Raw genomic sequence first — 23,451 nt, forward strand, 5'->3', positions numbered from 1 at the left:
CCCCTGTTAATAATTGAACTATGAACATGGAGGGCATCGTTACCTTGGCACGCAAAGCCTCTTTCTTCATAGCCAGCATTACACAAGCACTTCCCTATGGGCACTAGCCATTCTCCTTCTGTACTGCAATACATCTTGGGTGGCTCTTCCTCCTTGGAATGATTGACACAAGAACCCCGCACCTCCACCAGCGACTGAGAGTCCATGGGTACTGTATCTGGAAACATGGCGAGGTTCTTGACAGTGAAAGGGCACTTTTTGAAGTACACTCGCACTGAGACTAAGGCAACACACGCACCTACGTCTTGAAAAGCCAAGTAAAAGCCTTTCCTGCTGACAGGCCCCACCTCACGGACTTCTGTATTCAGCTTGAGAATTCGGTCCCCGAGATCCATTTGGGTGAAGCTCTCATCAGCCGCAATGGTGTCGATCTTTGTAAACTGATGCTCTCTGAACTTTACCAAATGGTCATCATCAGACTCCATATAATACAGATTGAAGGTCTCTTTGCAAGTGCCCAGAACTAGAGGGATACTATTACAGTCCCTCAAGGTAAACTTGAGCTCCACATATATCTTCTGAGCTGAATTGCGTGGAATCCAGTTTGTTCGCAGCCAATTGTTTTGACTGTGATCCATCACATTGCACACTTGGTAAGTTCTGATTGGAGTATAATGCTCATCAACACCACTAATCTCTTCCCACTGGGAAAAAAAAAAAAAAAGAAAAAAAAGAAAAAAAGAAAAGGGGAAATATTATAAAATTAATGACTACACCAATACAAATCACATTTAGAGACAAAAGCTGTGAAAAAGCAAAAATCACTTTGCTTGGAGATCGCTATAAAATAGACAATAAAGTCTGGTCGATCTTGTACTTACTTTTTTCTTATTAAAACATATAAACATCTTAAACAAACACAGAATTCACCATTATGAAGTCAGGTTTTACCAAGTTCTTTCAAGGTGGCATGAAAGAAATGCTGCAGCTGTTTTGCATTATTAAAAACCTCTAGTTTCCTAAACTATATGCAGTGCTGTCCTTTCAATCATGGTCCCAACATGTCTTTACTACAACCACACTCAGCTCGAACAGAAGAGGTTCGCTAGGACAACACCACATTTTCACTATTAGAATCAAGTTGCATTTCAAAGATTAAACAAGATTTAAAATCTTACAAACAAAAGCCAATGGCTCCCACTGAAATTCCATATAGTCATGATAAAATGTTACAGTTTTAAATTTATTCAAAGTATGACAATTGATTTTGCTTGGGATATATGTCCTGTGGACAAACAGTTAACCTTAGCCCAGTTACAGAGTTATTAAAAATTACTGCCAACTTACCATAAGTATTTTGGTTACTTAATTCTTCTGTGGACAATATAGGCTATGATGCTAAAATGGTTTTTGAAGAATACATAGTCATCATTTGTTTTTACATCAGTCATCAGCTGACAAACTTACTTGACCCAGACAGGGAAGGAAAGGGTTTCCTATTTGTGAATTACTCATGTACCAGTCCTGCCTGATTTCTGAAGTCACACTTACCCGAGAGGAATATTTACCAAATCACAGGAAAAAAGAAATACTACAGGGGTACTTAAAGTAAATATTTAATGTTAGTCATTTACCATACACATCTAAGTGACTTAAGATGCATCTTTCTTGGCTTTCTCCCTGAATGGATGACTAGGACCAATTTATTTTTTTTTTTAAGTTCATCATTATTCAGCTTTTATCCACACAAAAACTGCAGCTGTTCTATATTCCCAGTCTTAAGATACCAAATAAAGAGCCTCACCACCAAAGCGCTAGAATTAAAACTCATTACAGTGAACAATGCCTGTTAGAGAATCACACCACCACTGCAGTTGGAAGAAACCCTTCCAGACCTTCTACCCAACCCTCTGCTCACACAGGGTCAGCCAGAGCAGGTTGCTCAGGATCCTGTCCAGTCAGGCTTTGGAATATCTCCAAGGATGGAGACTTCACAGCCTCTCTGGGCAGCCTGTGCCAGTGTTTGACTGTACTCTGAGTAAAAAGGTTGGTCCTTACGTTTAAATGGAACTTCCTGTATTTCTGATTGTATCCATTGCCTCTTGGCCTTGCACGAGCCACCAGAGAGAAGAGTCTGGCTCCATATTCTCTATAACCTGCCATCACACATTTATATGCGCTGGTAAGATACCCCTGAGCCTTATCACCTTCTGTTCTATGCTTCAAAGTTAATTAGGCAAACAAAAGAGGTAAACTCCTATCGTGATAATAAAGCGCATATTAATAGAGCATACGGTAGCATAGAGGCAACAGAAATCCTTGCTTCGCTGTCACCCACATGCACAGCCTCTGCAAAAACCACAAACGCTGCCCCATGCAACCAGACACACTGCAGCTGGGGAGCAGCAGAGCTTCAAACAGAGCTGCTGCTGCTGCATGGTACAAAAACTGGAGAAGTAGACAGAATTAAGTATTTTGTGAGAAATCACTGCCACTCTTGGGGGAGGGAGACAAAGAAGAAACAGAAAAACATTTTCCCTCAAAAATCAAGTCACATGAATGTTATATGTAAGATCTCAGTCTAACAATTACTCATTTTACATAAGCACCTTTTGCTGCAGGACCTTAACGTACTGCAGAGCAAACATTAGGAGAGGAAAGTACTCTTCCCAGTGTACCAACCAAGAAACTGAGGTGCAGAAGTGTCGACTGTCTTTACAGTTTCTTGGTTTTACAATACATGCATCACACACACATAAAAAGAAAGAAAAGGAAAAAAAAAAAAAAGTGACCACATCAGAGTAACATCTGAGAGTTCTCAGTCCCAGCCCACTGACTTAAGGAAGTTTTGGTATGACTAAGAGCTGGTCTGCACAATGAAATTGTCCACGCACCACTGAAGATGTGATTTTAAATCATGTTATTAAACCAGTAGATAAAAGCAGTATAAATATTCTTCCTTTAATTGAAACAAAGTTTATTTTAGTTCACTTTACAGATCTGACTATACACAAGTTTTATCTTTTCCTGACTAGTTCAACAGAGTTAAAAACACAATCTTGGATGTATATACAGCAGCTGAAATGCTGCAGCAAGCCATAACATGCTACGCTGCCAAAGCAAGCTAGCAGTACAGGGAGTTCCAGAGTCAAAGTTACGACACCAGTCCTCACGGCCACTTGAGAGCTGGGTGCCACGTGGCAGCCCGTCATACAAGGACGAGCTCTTGCCTGCATAAGAGGCAGCTGGACCTTGGCTCCCAGCCTCTGCCAAGTTCCCAAAACTGAGTGGAGGACCCTCATCTGACAGCTGTCCTGGTACAAGTCCACCCCCTGAGCCAATAATCTAGTCCTGCTGCAAAGAGCCATTCAGATGTTGTAATTGCCTCCCATGAAGCTAGATGTACCTATTTAACTACAGGTCTTACCTGGACAAATAAAAATGCAGTTACAACAACTGTATGAAACTAGGTAAGACTATGTAATGAAACATCATTTTATGGACATTTAAAGCAGCTCACACTAATTCATACGTGACTTACTGATTATCTCTTTCATATGTTTTCTAATCTGTTCAACATATCTTACATGTCCAGTGGGAGACAGAAACAAAACCAGGAACTTGCAGAATTTAAAACACCTCCACAGCAGATGTTATTTTCTGAACAAGTCTCCTTGCAATTTTTTTTTTCAGAACTTTCTTATTCAACATGGTTACACAGACAGTTGAATATATATGTATAAACTCCATGATAAAGGTAGCACCACTACTGTGTTCTTCACCTAGAAGTTACAACTTGCAATTATCCCTTCATTGATTTGCAATGAAGACCAAATTGCTTGGAAACAATTGTAGGCCATGTTAGTCCACTTATATAAGCAACAAAATTTCAAATCTATCATTTAACGCTGAACCATTGCTGAATGGAAGTACCAGTCTCATGCCAGGTGCTAACTTGACCAAAATACTTTAACTGTTATAAAATTATAGAGATTGCAGCTATTGCTTTAGAAAGAGTTAAGGTGAAATAAGTCACTGAAACTACAGGAAGAGTGCCCAAATCAGAATATGTACCAGATTAAAGTAGATTTGCGACTTCAGTAATTATTACAATCAAACTAGAAAACAAGCAGTACATTTGATTGCTCCTACGTCGCAACTTTTCCCAGTAAGTTATCATATTGCCATCCCCAAGTGAACTTAATTCAAAACAGATTATCAAGAATATCAAGACAATTTCCCTTCCATAGCCCATGATTTTCTTCTATTAAGTGAGGTTTCTCAAACACCTATATTTGTAGTTGTTTTAATTTTTATTTCTGTACTTGTCATTCATTGTTCAACTTGCTCTGTAAAGTTACAAGTTACAAAATTACTTACTTAAAAAGAGAGAGAGAGAGAGAGATTCTTATTCCAGGGGTGGAATTAAGGAGACAAAAACATAAAATGCATGTTAGTTAATAAAATATTGAAAGTTTTCGTATTTAATCACTATTGTCAATTGCTCCTGTGTTGATTTCAGGGGCTCAAATGAAGGCAAGCAGTCTTTCACTGTAAATCCTTAAATAGTACATTCATGGGGCATCCTACAATATAGGTCTTTGGAGGCATCATTTAGAAGGACTTCTCAGCCCAAACCTGTTCTGAACACACCTAATCAAAAAGTTCCATATTGTTTTACTACTGCAAAATGCTAAACTTATGCCCACTTCAGACCAAGGGGAGACTATGCACATCCTCTTTAATGCAAAGTCATGCTGGTTTAGCATCTCTTGTTCTTTTCCCAATATTGCTCTTGTAGAGCCACCTCCCCCTTAAGCTGCACTTGAGCTCCAGTGCTGTTAGAACAAGTATCAGACAGTACGCAAATAAGACTATGCCTCTCACAGCATTTCTTTTCAGCACTAAAAATATATTATCATTACATAGAGGATAAAAATCAATAAGCAAACAAATCTGTACTAGTTGAGAATGTATACTTTGGCTTTATAGAGAGCTGTTGTCATGAAAACGTGCTGGCTATTAAGAGGCTAAGTGGCAATAGGAAGCAAACCTCCTGTGCGGCATCGCCACGCAGCTTATTCAGCATTACAGTAGTCAGTGCAGTTTTACTTTGTACAGGCATCAGTCTGACATATTTCCAAACAGCTAGCTGCAATAACAGAACAACAAAGTAGGAGTTAAAAGGTAAAGGAAGAGTTATATGAACAGGAATAAGTATGAGATAAAGTTTATTTTCTAATCTTAGAGAAAAGCAGAGTGTAAAAAACCTGAGCTATTCCTTATAATAGAAGACATAGATCTTCCTTGTAATAGAAGACATAGATATTCCTTCCAACAAAAGCTACAGAAAAGGTGCCCTGGCTGTAGGGAACAAAAGAGATGCACAGAGACGAGAAAAAGAATTAGAAACAAAAAGTATCTCAGGTATTTTAAACACATGAGGAAAATTCTGATCTGCAGGGAGGTGGGTGGCAAATCAGCTAAAAGAAGAGTCCAGAATTACTATGTTGTAATTAAAATGAGTCTTTGTATCTTAGGGTACAGAAAGAAAAGATCGGCATTCTGAGTAGGTGGGAACCTGGACAGCTAGGGCTTGAACAGGTCAGAAGGCAGTTAGCTATAATAAAGAGGAAGAGACTGAAAAGTCATGAAGAGGAATTCAGCCTAAATGGAAATGAGACAATGAAATGCAAAAAAAGAATAATGCGACAGAGATATAAGACACACTGAAAGAAAACTTCAGATGTAAGGCAGATATTTACTCTGTGTAGGGCAACCCGATGGCAGAAAGGGACATACTTCTTTTCACCTTATGCATTGAGTCCAGTCTGCTGCAGTCTCAGCTTCCCCTCATCCCACCTTCAGCTTCCCAGGACTATTCCCATCCCATGGAAAACTAGAATTGGGTGGGGGGCTCATTTCTATTGAATCAACTCTCCTAAACAGTACGTCATGTAACCATGCAACCACTAGTATTTCTGCAGGAATGAGAATGTAATGCAAGGGGCAAGAAAGCATCCAGCAAGAAAGTATGGCCACCCAAACTTAGTTACCATGGAAACCCACCTGGAACTCAAAAAAAAAGATAGATTTGTGTCTGAGGATACTGCATTTTTCCATACAAAATTTCATCTTGTTGAGGCTTTGCTAAGAGAAAATAAGAACAGTTTACATTTTTGTCCTCCAGATAGATGGAAAAGATAAACCAGAAGGTACCAGAGGAATAAGCAGAAAGATGAAGGAGAAGCTGTCACAAGGACAGATGGACTGCACAGCAGTGACAGTAGAGAAATACTGGAGAGAATTTGGGCACAGGCACTCCTAACTCCCAGGAGTTAGGAGAGACCTAGAGAAGGTTACCTGAGCCAGGAAGGAAGAAACTGGCACATAATATTGAGGAGGAAGGGTGTTGGTGGGAGTTAGGCTGAGAACTTAAAATAAAATCTGTTGAGATGCTGGCAGAAGGACTGTATGAAAGATCTGTACTTACACCATGTAAATCAGACACTGGTGGGACTCAAACCTAATTCTCACCTCAATTACATGCAATTACTTGGGTAACTCTGGTCCATGGGACATTACACTTCAAAGGTGTCCCAGCTGACATTTCTTTCGTTCAGCACTGTGCAGCTACAGAACGAATGGATATTTATCAGTCCTGACTAGAAATTAATAGCTGGGTTCTAAATACTGGAAGAAGGAAGTGACAGGACTATCTTCCAAGCAGTCCAACAGGGATGATAAATCCAAATTTTTCTACAGAAGAGATTTATAAAATTGTGTCAGGGATTTTACGACAGCATGATGGGGGAGCGGGAAATCTGAGGCTGTGATATGAGGCTTTGGGTGCTGGATTTGTTGCTACTGTCAAGAGAGAAGGAGCAGAGGTGTGACCACCATTTCTGAATTCACATTATTATGCAGGACTTATATCATATTACTCTAATGCCTTCAGGCACCTTCAACACTTTTGAAATATGTCCAGGAGAAGTGCCATAGCACCACTCCCTCCCCAGCATGTAATCTGGCTTTTGGAAAGTGTTCTTTTGTTTGCTTCTCATTTTTTAAATCTTCTTTGGATACTGTTAATGGCAGGAAATAAGACAGTGCTTTCAGTGGTATAGAAAAATCTCCAAGATCCCCAGTGAGAGGGTCTAACTCACGCTCCAGTCATACTGAGTGGCAAAGTTAGGACAGAAAGGATTGTCTTTTCCAGAACATATCTAGCAGAGTGTGCTGGACTTCTGACTTTGTTTTTTTTCTTTACAAAAGGGAACATACAGAACTGAATGTAGGCCATTTCCATTCAGTGAGCAGTCTCACTAAAAAGTTCCCTCTCAATGTGGGAAACTAGGACATGAGCGATGTCCTCAATTCTTTCATGCTTCCTGTGGCGTACCTCAGTTTTTGTGGCTTTTTGTACTTCATATCAAAAATCTTTATTTTACATTAAGAAATTGAAGGCTATTTCGTGCTTTACAATCCAACACATACACAACTGCATGATTCCAATAAACTACACGTTATCTTTCACTGTTACATTGCTATAAAACTCCTAAACTATAAAACACCTACTAAAAATGGCGTTTGATAATATTTTAAGGCCCCTAAGGAACTCAGGCAGCTAACTCCCTGAGACTCCATTGACAATCTCAGGCAACAGTCTAACAACATTTATTTACAATTTTATTTTCCTTTAAGACATTTGGTATGATAATGTATTTGGTATGATTTGGTATAAGCATCATTTCAGGTAATGTCCAACTGTCCTTTAACATAAAATAATAATTCTAATAGTGGCTAGATGGAACATACCTTAAACTACATAACCACTGTGCACGCTAGAACACAGATGGGGAATACAGTGCTGAGAAATCAGAAGAAAATAGTAACTGAATGAAATGACTGAAACCTCACAAGAACGTCGGCATGTGCTAGGATGTTCCACTCTTGTTGAGAAGAGCAGTCAAATCATTGCTTATTTCTAAACTAAGTTAAAAAAATGATTTCTTTTTTTTTTGTCAGGGTAATTGCTTTTCATTATCTGTGAGGTGTTCACATAAGCCTCTACATAAGAACCATTCAAATTCTACCTGAAAAACACTTTTTGTTCTAATACTGAAAACTGACCCTGCTCTCATCTACTGGCTCTTAGTATTCAGTACAGTTTTTCAGCCAGCAAAAAGAAATCACCTTTATTATGCCTTGCTGAGCAATGACAAAAAAGTATGCATTCTTGTGTATGCACACTTTCTGCCTTCTGCTATTTATTCAAGCAATTCCCTTCCCAAACAAAAAGATCATTATGATAGGAATCTCACATTTCAGATAGCCAGTGCATGCAACTTTTCAACATTTCACTGACAGAATACCAACTAACAATTTGGGGGTTTTTTTCCCCTCCCTTAGTTGCCAGGTAATTACAATAAAAAAAGGTAAACAAACAAGCCATGCCATGAGCAACAGAATTCATGAAGCCTAGTTTCCTACAAATCTGTCTCTCATGCCTGGTCTCCAACATGGACTTTGATGTCTAATAAAAGGTGAGCGCAAACAAGTGTCTTCCTCATTGGGAGCATTAATGCTACCTCTGTCTCTCTCTCTCCCTCTTCCTCTCCTCCTATTGCTTATTTTCATAAAGCTTGTAGGGACTTAAGCCTTTGGAGACATCTGCTCCTCTGTGAAACTGTTAAAATTCACCTCTGAGTTTGAAACCTATTAAGTGGGATCTTCCTTTCCCTTGTATATAAATACACACTTAAGAGCATACATGTCTGTAGTTTCCATTTTCTCCAGAGATCATGCTAAAAAGAGGGCAATGGCTTCACATACACACCAAGCATAGTATTTAAAACTGCTAAGATTAGTGTAGACACTATGCATTTCTGTTGAGGTTTTAACAGAAAAAAAAAAATCTATATTTGCATGCAGAAAATCAAAATAGCCAAAATGTTCTATTATGAGCTTAAAGTTAGGCATATAAGGGTTTTATGCACCACTTGGAAAATGGTGAAATATTCCAAAGCTGCATAATACACGTTCAATTCCTGTAAGTACTGAGATCACTGATCAGCAGGCATTTGAGATATTACTCTATATTATACTAGTACCATTTAGAATTATTATTTTCCTCAGTACTTTTATATGAAATTTTTTAATGAAAGGAAAAAAGCTACAGCTGGCAATTCAGTAGAAGTCCTGAGTATGAGCATAAAGTAGACATTCCTGGTGAAATGTTCATTCCATTGGAAATAAGAGATTGACATAAAAAAGAAGTATTTGATGTTTTTTCCCCAGTTTTTCCAGAATGATATTTCTTTGTGCCAGAAATGTATAAACTTAAGTTAATTTTCTTATTTTGGAAAATGGAAGTGCCACCAACAAACATTCTTAACCAAAGAAATTCAGTTCCAATGACATCCTTGCTGAGTTGGTATTACAACAAATTGTTTCATATTTTTGTTGCTGTTGTAGTTAAGTATCCTTCAGCATTACACAATGCTCTCTGCTATTTACCTTAAGTGTGGGAAATTAATCCTCACTGATACAAAACTTTCATTTACTTTTTGGTGTATATCTGACACTTGCCTAAGAACCCCTGATCTTCTTCTCAAGGGACATGTGCCATTAACTTTAATAAGAGCACGAGCACAGCCTGAGCTGAAATGTTGAAATAAACCCCCATCTTTTTTATTTGAAATAAAACACCCATAGAGGGTGTTGCCCTCTATGTCAATGACCAGCTGGAGTGCATGGAGCTCCACCTGGGGCTGGCTGAGGAGCGGACTGAGAGCTCATGGGTCAGGATTGAAGGGAGGGCAGGGACAGGTGACATTCTAGCGGGGGTCTGCCACAGGCCACCCTACCAGGAAGGCCAAGTGGATGAGACCCTCTATAGACAGATAGAAGCAGCCTCACATTCACAAGCCCTGGTCCTCATGGGGGACTTCAACCACCGCAATATCTGTTGAAGGGACAACACAGCAGGGCATAAGCAATCCAGGAGGTTCCTGAAATGTGTTGATGACAACCTCCTTCCAAGGGATAGAGGAGCCAACAAGGAGAGGTGCTATGCTGGACCTTGTTCTCACCAACAAGGAGGGGTTGGTGGGGAATGTGAAGCTCAAGGGCAGCCTTGGCTGCAGTGACCATAACATGGTGGAGTTCAAGATCCTTAGGGCAGCGAGGAGGGTGCAGAGCAAGCTCGCTACCCTGGACTTCAGGAGAGCAGACTTCAGACTCTTCAGGGATCTGCTTGGTAGAGTACTATAGGGTACAGCCCTGGAGGGAAGAGGGGCCCAAGAAAGCTGGTTAATATTCAAGGGTCACCTCCTTCAGTTATCTAAATAATATTTGTATTTTTTTTTTTAAAAGACCCCTTTGCATAAGAGAATTTGACCTACAAATTTTCCAGTATGATAATAGGGAATTATATCATAATTAAACATATATATATTTCAGTCTAACACTTTCTTTCTCTCACACTGTCCAATATTTCAAACATTTCCATCATGCTGAAGCACACATTTGGGAAACAGGTTGCAGGATTTAAGTCAAGATGAGTATCTTTGATGCCTCCTTTGGTTTAGTATTTAGATGTTCTGTTGACTTTTTTACTGTAACGTTAAATATGCCCAAATTCAGATCAGTAAGAGAATCAAGCTTTCACATATGTTGAACATGATTCTAATGTATCCTACTCAACTTCATAGCCAATACACGAAGTATTTTTTCAATTACTTGAAAGTAAAAATGTATTCAAGGAGAGATTTCTATAAACAACAGCCAAAATTCTGAGGAGTAGTGAGGAAATCAAACAGCCAACAAAATTAGCATACATTTTAGGACAGCTTGAGACTAGGTATAAAATATTTAAAATCTAAAAGAAAAGTGGAACCTTCCCACATGCTATATAAAAGTTTAATAAAATAGTAACAGGATGCAAGAGCTCTGAAAGCTTGCTATCAACAAAAACCCTGTAATGACTGTATCATAGAAGAATGCATTTCAGACCAGCTCATCAATATGAAAACACTTTCCTCATAACATCGCCAAAGGTGCTGATGCAAGGCCCATAAATACAAATCAGCTGAGATCAGATGACAAAACATGATCCGATTTGGGAGTTTAAGAAATTTAGGAAGTACCATGAAAATTTTCTTCTGTTCGGCTTTCAAAAGCCAATGAAACTACCTGCTGGTACTGCGTCTCCCCCAGGTTTTTTGGGTTTTTTTTTTTTGCTTTTTTTAAGTTGCAAATGAAAGAAGAGGAAGTTGCATTGCAAGAGTTTTCCGATTAAGTTAGACACACAGTGGAACTATCACTACCATCTCATAAACCCTTCTACGACACAGACTTTGGTATACTTTCTCCTAATGCTGTTTTACTAGTCTATGATTTCACACCAATCAGTCCTAACTGTTAAAAGAAAAAGCTCTACTGTGACAGAAAATAAACAAATTAGAATGAAATATTGAAAGGAGGACATATTGGTATAAAATCACACACAACAATATTCAGTCTAACATCCCCCTAGTATTACCACTCTGTTCTCCTTCTCTGTTCAGTTACCCACTGAAGTCTTCACATTTGTGGGAGCAGCAGATGAAACAAAAACCTGACAGCATATCGTCGTCTTCAGGAGACTTTATTCATAGCCTCAACCAAAGAGTTGGGTTTTCTTCATAACCGAGCAAAACAGTTTCAGAATTACAACAAAGATAAAATCTTAATTTCTTGTCTGATGAGAGTTCAGGTGAAATGAGAAACTCATTAAGAATATCCAGATATTAAATTTGGTGAACAGATATAGCATTTTGCCATATAACGCATAGCTCCAAATTTACCCTAAATAATCCAAAACAAGCAGATCTAATGGAAAATTCTTATCTAACCTTTTGCCTGTTTTGTTTTTTTCATGTTTTCTTCTTTCACTATAACCAAAGCCAAAACAGTGAAACTCAGAAAAAAGGGGAAATTATTATTTACCTTTTTTTTTAAAGAAAAGCAAGTCCACTCTTATCCTCCTCACAAGAACATGCAGTTCCTGGCACATGACCTGACAGGGGACTGGAGAGAAACCGTGTCCCATGATGTGACCATAGAATCACAGCCTGGTCAGAAAAATAAGACCAGACATGGAGGAAGGTGGAAAGGACAGGAACCTCCTCCCTCTACCTACTACAGATGCATCATCCTCTGCTACCTACTGCACAATATATATTGCCACAGTGATCTGAATATCTTTCAAAGTTAATAAACCTCATTTCACCAAGGCATAACAAATACATACATAATTTAACATAAATCTTGACCCTCTTTCTCACTCAAAACAAAAACACCAGAAGTGTTGGATGCACTAATACCTCCTAGTTTTTAAAGAACTTTAATCTGGGAAGTAAAATGACATAAATATTACAATAAATAGGGCTAAAAAAGTGCAACTGTGTTACAGGTACTAAGCACACATAAACACAAAATATTTGAGAAAGCAAGAGCACACACCTCATCATGGGAATACTAGACTAATAATCAAACCAAACTGCAGAAAGATAAGTAAAGCTGTCTTTTTTCCTCATTTCTAATTGCTAGACAGCTGAGTACCTCATCATCAAACTTGTAAGGACAGCTGATTCTCACCCTTCTGCAAGCAAAATCCTCTAAATCACAGTGAGGTAAAAAGGTCACTACAATGAGGAAAACATCTGACTTTCCAACAAGACATCTGAATCCAGCATTCAAATGCCCATTCAGAGCTTAGACAAGCAAAGCATTTACACCTTTATTTTTGTCTAGGCTGCACGTCTCCTTGAAAACAGGTTTCAATCTTATTTATCTCACAGGTTAAGCAGATTTTCTGGGAAGTTCTCAAAACAACAGTCCCCATGGTTGAAATCTGCACTGAACCACCACTCACATAAAAGCACCTTTCATCCACGAGCATTGTACAAACTAGGTAAGATACAGCCTTTAAGTGTAGCTGTTTCAGAGATGGAAATAAGCAGCTGTTTAGTGCAATGGGTACTTCAGCAAGCAGAATTTTATCCAAGATGGAACTCACCGAAGACTGTGGATGTGGCAATCTGGTGAAAAATTGTGTCTTCAGTAATCGCAATTAGAGATTATTTCATACTTCATGTTAGATGTAACACTTTGAGCTCTATGGCTCATAACAATAAGCTCCTGTTAAAATTTAATAATAACAGGAATAAAAAGCATCAGGTCCTCCAGCATTATCCTCTGCTTCACCTAAAGCACTACCTCTGGATGTAGCCAGACAAGTACTACTGGCAAACCTTTACAAAGAAATGATCATGGCATAGTCATTCAAGAATGGAAAGAAGCCAGTTCTTCTCCAAACGATTTGCTGGTTAAGTAAATCTGAAGGTAGCCCTTGTCCACATTTATGCCTCAGTTTTCTAATACGTAGAATAGGAACAAATTAATAGTGGGAAGATATATTTGTTACTATTTTAGTTATTATTTGAACTCTAACAAAGAGTCAATCATGCCTTCATAAAAAAACCCCATACCATTAGCAAATGGTTTCAGAAGCAGCAGCAAGCAGGAATTTTTAAGCATGAAACCATTACTTAAATAGGTAAACACCACCATAGTAAAGAAAGTGAAAAACATTTGTGGGACAGAAACACTTACAAATTCACATTTGAAAAGCCTCTGCAGTTTGTTGCTTTGTATTTGCCAGCAAAACACATAAACACAAAAGTATTTACATCAAAATGCACAAAACAGGTGCATAATATAGCATTTCTGTGGTACAGTCAGTCTTTCAAAACAATGTATTTTCACGCAATGGCATTTCCTACAGAAATCCCAAACCACCCCATGTTCTCCTATTGTCATTAACACAACACTGAATGTACAGTGAAATTCAGTAGTGTTGTGCTGAATGTAACTGTAAAAAGCACCAGCTGGCTGTATTAGAAATGGCATTCTTCCAGATCTCAAATGTCTTATTTATATACAATGGAATCCTGCCAGCTGTTTAATATTTAGGGCTAATAAATATATTGGCGGTACTACAGCACAAGGACAAGTAACACAAATACATACTTCCCAACAGAAAATCTGACTTGTTCTTAGATGATTAAACCAAAGATGGATGCAGAGTTCTGAGCAAATTTTACATAGCTGTCTTTTTTCTTTAATGCAAACAATATTTGCTTGTTTTCTAAGTGCAAAACTGAACAGAAAAAAATACCAGGCATCGCTATGCCAGCTGCTTTGAGACCAACGAAGCCTTCAACCACTGTTTTCCACAGACCATGAATAAAGAGAAATTGCCAAGGACAGTGTGCTGAGGTAGAGAGACAGGACACAGCACAGGTTTCCAGGGTGAGGGGCAGTTCATTATTCATTCCACAGAAAGTGCTGGATCACTCCAGAAACAGTCAGACAGTACCAGCCAGTCCAGAAGTGATACGGATTCCCGCAAGCAATTCTTCTATAGATGTGCAGGACAACTTTACTTCTCACAAGCAGATTAACTCCATGTTGAGTGGAAGGGGAGTACAATGCACCTGAGAACGCAAACATAACAGACTTGCCCTATAGACACGCTCTAAGCTTTGTGTCCCTATTTCCAGCTTTCTGGCAGACTTCATGTTGGCAAGGCCACTACATCGTTGCTGAAATAATAGTGCAGCAGATTACTGCTGAATGTAGTAGTCTTCCCTCCACCTCAAGAGGGTCTGCAAATCCAAAGAGTTGGGGCCCGTTACAAGCAGCTTCACAGATTCTGAGAAAACCTTCAGGATCTGTGGCCTCCAACATGACAACCACCTTTAAGATCATAGCACTGGATGTAATCCTGCACAGCAGACAGTGAAAGGCAAGTACTGTGATTCTTTCCCTTCTGTAAGACCTTGATTCCCTTGAAACTTTCTTCGACTCCTTGGCACAAGCTAGACGGGGAACTAATCTACAAATGGGAAAGTTTAATTTGCAGGAGTGAAACATAGTTAATGCTTCATAACTTTAATCTGAAAATTCAAACAACTTCCATGACAGATGGAGCTCACAGTCAACTCCATAAAAGGCTGCTCGGTGTAATTACCATCATTTAGAGGCATTTGGGTTGTTTTGTTTTTACGTGGCAATGCTCTTTTTGGATATTCCTCAGCTAAGCAGAGTTCCACACACACACATCTCCATGCTCCCAAATTCAGCCTCATTTCCTATTAAAACTTGAAGAGTAGTTCTTTTCATTCATCATTTCGCACTTTCGTTTAAAACTGCATTATGAAGCATAGTTACTTAAACTACAAAGTTCACTGTCATGACTACCAGTAGAAAAACGTTAAGCAGGCATACCCTAATGTTAGTCATTAACTGCCACTTCTTCAGCCTCAGCTTCAACTCAGCTGATGCAAACAGCTACGGCATCCCATTGCCTAGATGTTCCCTTTCACACAGATCTTCATCCAGTGTCCAGACTTACCCCCTACATCCCTGCCACATACTTCAGCTGTAGCAATGACCACAGCCTACACTGCCTCCCTTAACTTACCTATATGCTAAAAGCTTTATCTTTCAGCCTCTTCATTCAGGCACTGAGGAAGGCTTGTGTTCAGAACCAGCATACTTACCCACACAGAGTGGCTTTTGGTCTGGTACACAAAAGGCCTCATCTAAGGACTAACATGGCCCCTACCCCTCTACATCAGCTCATCATCAACCGATTGAACCTGTGACAACAGGTTAACAGAAGTCCATCAGCAGCTCTGCTGTTAACCAAGTACGTGAAGTACCTAATACTATGATCTTCCTATAATAAGTCAACAAAACCCAACATTTTTCTCCTAAGATTGTCTTTTTTTTTCCTGTAGAAGGCAACACACACACTCTTTTCTTAAAGGAAACAACATCTGAAATCCTGTCTCTGCCATCGTACCTTCCATTTAATGGAGATAAGCCAGAAATAGTTACAAGATGTACCTCAAAAGCATAGCATTGTTTCCTCCCATCCCTTGCTTGGGAAGTACCGCAAAAATGGCAATAAAAAAAAAGTAGATTTAAAAAGTAATACCTGTACTAACTATCACATACGGTCTTGAAAATTAAGCGCATGTTGAAATCAAAGAAGAATCATTGTGCTTAAAAAGCTAAGTTAAAAATACCTCTAAAAAGGTTATTATTCTTTTGTCAACTGCTGGGTCAAAAGAGTAATTATAATTATTATATTTTTACTGTAGTTCTATGGAAATTAATTTTCTTACCATGCAATTAGGAAAAGTTAGTTCAATGCACATATTTCCATAGTTATTTTGATTGAAAAATATGTTTAATACAGGAACTCATAGCTTGACATTTCATATTTTCTAAAGATAAATTCACTTCAGTTCAACAAGAAGAAAGTAATTAGACTGGGAATTCTGGAGATAGTCCAGATATCTTCTCAACCTCTGGCTAAGTTGCTCTTAATTTCTCAAGGCTTTGAAACATTATTAAACAATTACTTTTCATATGTCAAGCTAGGGATGAAAGAGGAACTCATGCCTAATTTAATATGAGATAAATAAACAGAAGTAACTCAACCAGGACTTTAACCAAAGACTCTTGAGGAGCAACAGCATTAGCTAATCTTCACAGTTCTATACTATAGCACTAAATTGGGAGATGCATCATTTTCTAAAAACTCTGTTCATTATTTGAGAAACTGCACACATTGGGAACTGAAAAAATTAAGCATGTCATGGAAATAAGTAGTTTTATATGGAGGCAAAAAACCAGTTAACCATAGTCCTATAGTCATTAGGCAGCTTTTGGGTTCAGTTTCAGTCTTGGGTAAACAGAACCTCATTAGACAAAATAGCTCAAAAACCTTGAAAGAAATCAGTTGTTCACACCATGTTACCTGTATCTTGCACAGCATCTCTGCTGTAGCCCTAGGTCATAGGTCACTGCACGCCCAAGGAGGAGTCAAAGGTCTCCTGGGAACAGGATAAATGCAATACTACAAGTAGTGTCATATTTTCAAGAAGCCTCACAAAGAACCTCAAATTCAAATCTCATTATATAGGTATATTTGTGTACTTGCTATGTGGGAGGCTGACAGATGTTACCAGGAACACAAACTCCTGACCTATAATCCTACTAACAAAATTCCTCCACAAGACCTTGTACGTAAATATGAGGCTTACTTTTCATTTTCTAGATTACCATGGTACAGTGGAGCATGATGTGCTTCAAGAGATACGCTACACTAATTATTATCAGTACTATCAATACCTTACTGCAGAGATTAAATATGGTACAGAGAATTACTCTAAACAGGGCTCATTAGCTGTAATGGTGAAAATATTACTATAGCTTACTTTTATTTACTCAAGCTTCATTTCTTTGCCATAACTAGCTTGGCTATAAACATACTCAATAGTACAGCACTGCAGTTTTTGTATTCAAACATTCAAACTGCCTCACTTCTAGGCCCTGTGGTTAAAAAAAAGTTAACCTGGTACTGCTCTCAGTAAGACACTGATTACATACTGTGAAAAGCTCAAAATGAAAACAACTGCACAGGAGAGAGGGGGTTTTTTGCAGAAACCACAGCACTAAACATAAATGAAAGCCTGCTGGAACACATATCGATAAATGTGAGTGCATTTGACTGCTCTCTGCATTTGTGACTGCGTGGGGGCGTGGGGAGGGGGAATCAGACAAGGATTTTACTGTTTTATTTATTTTGATGAATTGTGGCCCCAGAGGTTAAAGTGTATGCAGAACCAGAATACAATGAGACCCTCTATTTGCCCACAAGGTAGCCCCACAGTAGTAACCATATGGTCTTCCGTATTATCCTGACAACGACCTCGACAGTAATGGGTGAATCACCACACAAAGGATAAGAGACAAACTAACCTTCACACTATCTCATTCCCCTGGGCTTTTTCTGCCCAAAGGTCAGGAATTGTGTCAAATTATTTATGCTTCTGATAAAGAAGACTCAATCTCAGGACTCTGAGGTAAACCCATCACACACTTTCTATGTGATTTAAGTCTTTGAAGTCCCATAAACCAGAAGACAAAAATTACATTTTAATATACTTGGTTAGGAAAGCTACCATATGTAGGTAACTGTCTTTCAGATCTTCAGTTTTACTCACTTCCCCATCTGAACATGTTGTGAGAATGAAATTCAAAGCCCACGTGACTCTAACGGAGAACCTGAGCTGTCAGGAATCCTTGCCATGCTGGAATCAGAACTCTCTCTTACAAGATGGATGGGACCTAGTGAGAAACCCGTCACATGAAAACACTTGGAATGTGCTTCAAGCCACAGGAAACAGGAAAAATTCAGTATCACTACTGATTTATAACCCATGAAATACAGCTAGTAATACAGATTTACTGATATGCAATAAAGTTCAGAAGTACATTTCATAGTTGTTTCACATTCACATGTCCCAGAGCCAACATCCTAATTGGCAATGTTTTGGGAAATGAGAACTACAGCTTGAACCCCATATGCCACTTACAGCTTACAACAGCAGAAAATGAGATGGAGAATGTAGGAAGCTGATAACCGTAACACGCAGAATTCCATTTTTGAAACAATAATGAACAAAATTATTACTGATGAATCTCTGTGGTGCAATATCCAAAACCAAAGGAGTTAGGCAAAAAAATAAAGCGTTACATATACATGTTATCTTTGATGGTACCAAAACCTCTATTTCATATACCATATACCAAAATTTCAAGTGGTAAGACTAACAGTTCTGTCATGGAAATAGTAATTTGCCCCCCAAAACAGCCAAAAAATACAAATTTGTTTGTTTCATTTTGTCAGGAATAATTAAAAAAAAAAAAAAAAAAAAAAAGGCAGGATTTGTAACTAAAACCCACAACATCTCTTTGAATTCTTGGAAGTATTTTATGCAGGTGATGCTAAATAGACACTTTATGCCCAGCAGTTTTATAATTTATGCATTAAACATTCTGTAATAATCTGGTCTGCTAATTTTAAATGCAATATTATCTCATACTAAATGAAAAACTGTGTTTACTGTAATTACACTGCACATATTTCACTCCATAAACAAGAATACTTCTGATAGGAAAATCATTCTGTTGCCGCTATTGATAAATCAGCAATTATTTACTTAAATTGAATATAAACCATCAGTGAAAATACTGAAAAATCATGCTTCATAAGCCTGAATATAATTTATCCAGATTTAACTCTTCATTCACTATATGCAGAGACTTTGGAAAGAAAATAAGAAAATATTATTTGTATGTCTACTTACACAACCATCTTAAAAGACATTGCTTAGACTTAGAAGTATTGCTAAATATAATTGTGTGAGAGCCCAGGTAGCTAAAAATAATAAAAGAACTTTTTTTTTTTTTTAATAATGAGGCATCATTTTTCATTATAAAGGACATACTATATATCCTTACATATACCTATTTTGTACTGTAATTTCTCTTTTAATTAAAGCATTTCTGAACTCTGTGAAAATTCAGTTTCCCACAAAAAAATACTGGACTGACAAGACAAAAGACTTCTGCTTTGAAAAAGGGTGACAAGAGAGTAAAAGTACAATTCAGTTATGATTTAGACTACCTTTCATGTATGCAGGTTCTTGAATTCAAGTATAAAACTATAATCTCGCTCTTGAGGGTGGTTTTTTTCTTTTCTTTTTGCACTAGCAGGCAGATAGTACTTAGAAAAAAGCCCAAACTTAGTCTCTGTTTACTCTTGCTGCTGTTTTCGGGGGTTACATAGTGGTTTTAGCAATGGTTTTGCTTTATTTCCTAGAGGTGTAGGGGGGACAAACAAGAAAAGCAAGCAAAACAGTATTCTAGGTAGATTTTTGACAAAGTTTCTGTAATCTTAGCAAAGAAACAGAAATATCAGCATGCAATGTACATGATTAATCACACAGAAAGTCTCATCGTGAGCCCTCCACGGGTGAAACTGGTTCACACAAAACATTCAAATGATATTTATGAATGATCCCAGTTTGAACAAACTTTTTTTACAGAAGGAACCTAAATAGACAGAACAAGTTATAAATTGTTTGGACTGCTCCATCTCAAAAGGCAAGGGTATTTTTTCCAAACAGAGAGAAAACAAAAATACATATTTTTAGGGAGATATAAAAAAAAACTAAAAAGAAAAGTATCAGAAGCCTAGGTGGGAGAGAAAAAGCGGGGACAAAAGTATGTCAAGGTTTACAAGACTAGGCAACAGAGAGAAGGACAGTGACAAGAAATGAGGAAAGCAGCATGCTGCTGCAATCAGAAGAGGGAAAAGAATAAACAATGACACAAAATCCAATGCAAAAGTGGGTACAATTCAGAAACTATTATGGACAGAGGAGTTGAGGAAAGAAAGCTGTAACTGAACCAAGTGTGAGACTTAGACACAAAGAAAGAATGAGTGGGGGAAAAAGCAGGCGTTGTAAGCATAAAGGTGGTAGTTTGTACAAGAACTATTCCCAGCCACTTGGAAGTGTGGGGAAGAAGCAGAGGTACCAAGATCTGCATCAGCAAGTAGATATACAATGAAGGCCAGAGAGAGAGAGAGAGAGACAGGGTGGAACAAATTCATGCAGCTTTCCAAAAGCTAGGAAGGCAACTCCTAATTAAATCAGAAGGCTGTGAAGGTGACAGAATATGGAGGCAATACACTCATGTTCTTTGGAGCCAAGCTGTAGTCTGACTACAGCAAACTGGATACCTCCACACTCAAAGCCTGGCAATTAGGTAAGAGTGACAATTCTACAATACTCGAGATGGAGCATTTTGGACATGATTTTGTTTTTTTCAAGATTGTCTAACACAATGTTCTAAGGCATAATTTAAAATTCACTTACTGCCAAGACACTGTCCTTCAGAAATAACCACTGTCTGACCACTGCAACGCCGAGCTGAAAATAAAACACCACAAACAAAATACCTTGCCAAAATACTATCTGATGTCTTTTTCCTGTGAAGAGTACAGAAATATGCTGTGACCTCTAACCACCACATGCAAAACTGATTGAACTTGCACAGTAAGTGAAGTCATGGCTCTACAGCAGCCTAACTGCCGATTCTGCTGTGCCTTACTCCTACCTTCTCCTCTGCTCCCTGCATTAGTGTTGAAGTGGCAGTGCAGAGAGCTGGTATAGGGAAAAACCCATCTGAATATCAACCTGGAAAAACCTCACCAAAAACAGACCAAAGGCAAAAAAACCCAAAAAACAACCCAAACCACCCAACCCCTAAATAAAGCCACAAGAGTAGCTACTATGACCAACGATCACAAAGTGTTAATTCCAGTTCCAAGGTTGGGGCAGAAACAGAGGGATGGTGAGTAGGGAAGGCCTGGGGAACCACAGACTGGTCAGCCTCCATCTGTGGGAAGGTGATCAAACAACTAATCCTGGGCACCATTTCCAAGCACACAAAGGACGAGAAAATCATCAGGAAGAGTCAGCATGGCTTCACCAAGGGGAAACTATGCTTGACCAACTTGATAAACTTCTATGATTAAATGACCAGCCTAGTAGATGAGGAGAGAGCAGTGGATACTGTCTACCTGGACTTCAGTGAGGCTTTTGACACTTTGTCCCATAACATGCTCACAGAGAAGCTGATGAAGTATAGGCTAGATGAGCAGACTGTGAGGTGGACTGAATCTGCTTGAACAGCCAAGTTCAGAAGGTTGAGATCAGTGGCACAAAGTCTAGTTGGAGGCCAGTAACTAGCGGTGTACCCCAAGAGTCAATAATGGATCCAATCCTGTTCAACATCTTCATTAATGATCTGGATGATGAGGCTGAGTGTACCCTCAGCAAGTTTGCTGATGACACAAAACTGGGAGGAATGGCTAACATGCCAGAGGGTCATACTGCCATTCAGGGGCACCTTGACAGGCTAGAGAAATGGGCTGACAGGAACCTCATCAACTTCAAAAGGGAAGTGCAAAGTCCTGCACCTGGGGAGGAACAACATACTTGGAACTTCTACTTAGCAAAATTGGATTGCCCTGCCCATAAGCTCATCATCAGTTCACCAGGACCCAGATATAAGCAACTAGCTTTTGTAAAAAGACATCTAGATCCACATACTTGCTTTCTAGATTACTGCCCCTTCCACACTGCTATCAGTCTACACACTGCAGCAAAGAGTTTATAATGGATCCAGCACTGCTGGTTTCCTGCATAATTTACAGAGCGACCTCATTCTGATTCTCGGAAGAGCATCCTGTGTCTGGCACAAACCATTTGACCGTGCAAGTGAAGTTGTCCATCTCAGCAATAGCAACAGCAAGCACAGCACAAACCTCAGTAAAACAGTAGTAGTTTGCAGGTGATTTAAGGTTAAATTGCTAACTTGGTAACTGCACTTTATAGCATCTATATGCAAACGGGTCACGAAGTTGCTTCTTTAAATTATGGTGAGAGAACTGTGATCTAAACCAAGGATGAGAAACAAGAATCTGTACAGAATAGCTGTGCAAGGTATTTTGTTCTTACATAAAAGCACTTTCACAGACACCTTCTTCTATGATCCCTCTGATACAATCAACAACATTTTCTATTCCTCCAGTCTGTACCCCAAGGGTTCCATCCCCTTCGTCAGCAGAGATGGTATTCTCACTTTATAGTAGGAACACAATTTCTGTTAACTCTTTCCAGGCTATACTTGGCAGCCATTTATTTAAACAGTGCTAATTCAGTCATGGCAGCAATTTTGGGGTGACTGCACATGTGTGATCCAAGCAGGGAAGAATGAAATGAGATTGCATTTAACAACTTCTCATTTGTGACTCTAAAGAACAGTACAAGCAAGCATGTCCAGCTGTCCTCCTAATTAAGACAATTTGGTCTTTACTAGATTTTCGTGGTCATCGGCATATATAAGGTAACTCAGAGATGTAAAAAAGGGTTTTTTAAAAAAATACCAAGATCAAGTATTCTTTACAAATAAGAAAGAGACATTCTCTGCATAAGACCAGAGATAAAAAAATAAATCACTTTTGGGGGTGGCGAAACTCACATCATCAACAGTATGCACAGCCACCTGCTTTGACAGAGAAAAGTATGAGACAAAGACGGAGAAAGCCCTGTAATGATGGAAATACTTCTACTCGTTCTGGGGCAATGTAGCTGAAGTCAGTATTTGGGAAATACTGAAATACTTTTTTTCTTAATTTTCTTTTTTTTTTTTTTTTTTTAAACTGGGGGAAGAGAAAGATGATAACCATACCAGCGTGAATAAATTCCCCTCAGTAAAACCTCTGTGTATCAAGTTGAAAAGGAGTCAGAACATAAGAATGACGGTCACGTAAGACAACTGCATGCTAACACACACCCCATCATCACATGCTTCATTCTAAAAATTCTGCCTAGTTGTCTCACAGACAGCACGTGAAATGAAAAGCAATACTCAACAGATCTCACCTCTGCAGAATAACCATCCAGCAAGCAA

The 23,451-nt window shown here is 38.7% G+C and overlaps 1 protein-coding gene across 5 annotated transcripts in view; it reads right to left on the minus strand.

The window, feature by feature from the left end:
- Nucleotides 1-23,451, minus strand: part of EPHA3 (EPH receptor A3) — a 338,330-nt gene that overhangs the window by 259,873 nt on the left and 55,006 nt on the right. For all 5 annotated transcript variants that reach the window (XM_075034067.1, XM_075034068.1, XM_075034070.1 and 2 more), the window contains exon 3: nucleotides 44-704. In XM_075034067.1, coding sequence (XP_074890168.1) covers nucleotides 44-704 — 661 coding nt within the window. The remainder of the gene's footprint in view (nucleotides 1-43; nucleotides 705-23,451) is intronic.

Source organism: Buteo buteo, chromosome 8 (genome assembly GCF_964188355.1).
Source record: "Buteo buteo chromosome 8, bButBut1.hap1.1, whole genome shotgun sequence".
Taxonomy (NCBI): Eukaryota; Metazoa; Chordata; class Aves; order Accipitriformes; family Accipitridae; genus Buteo; species Buteo buteo.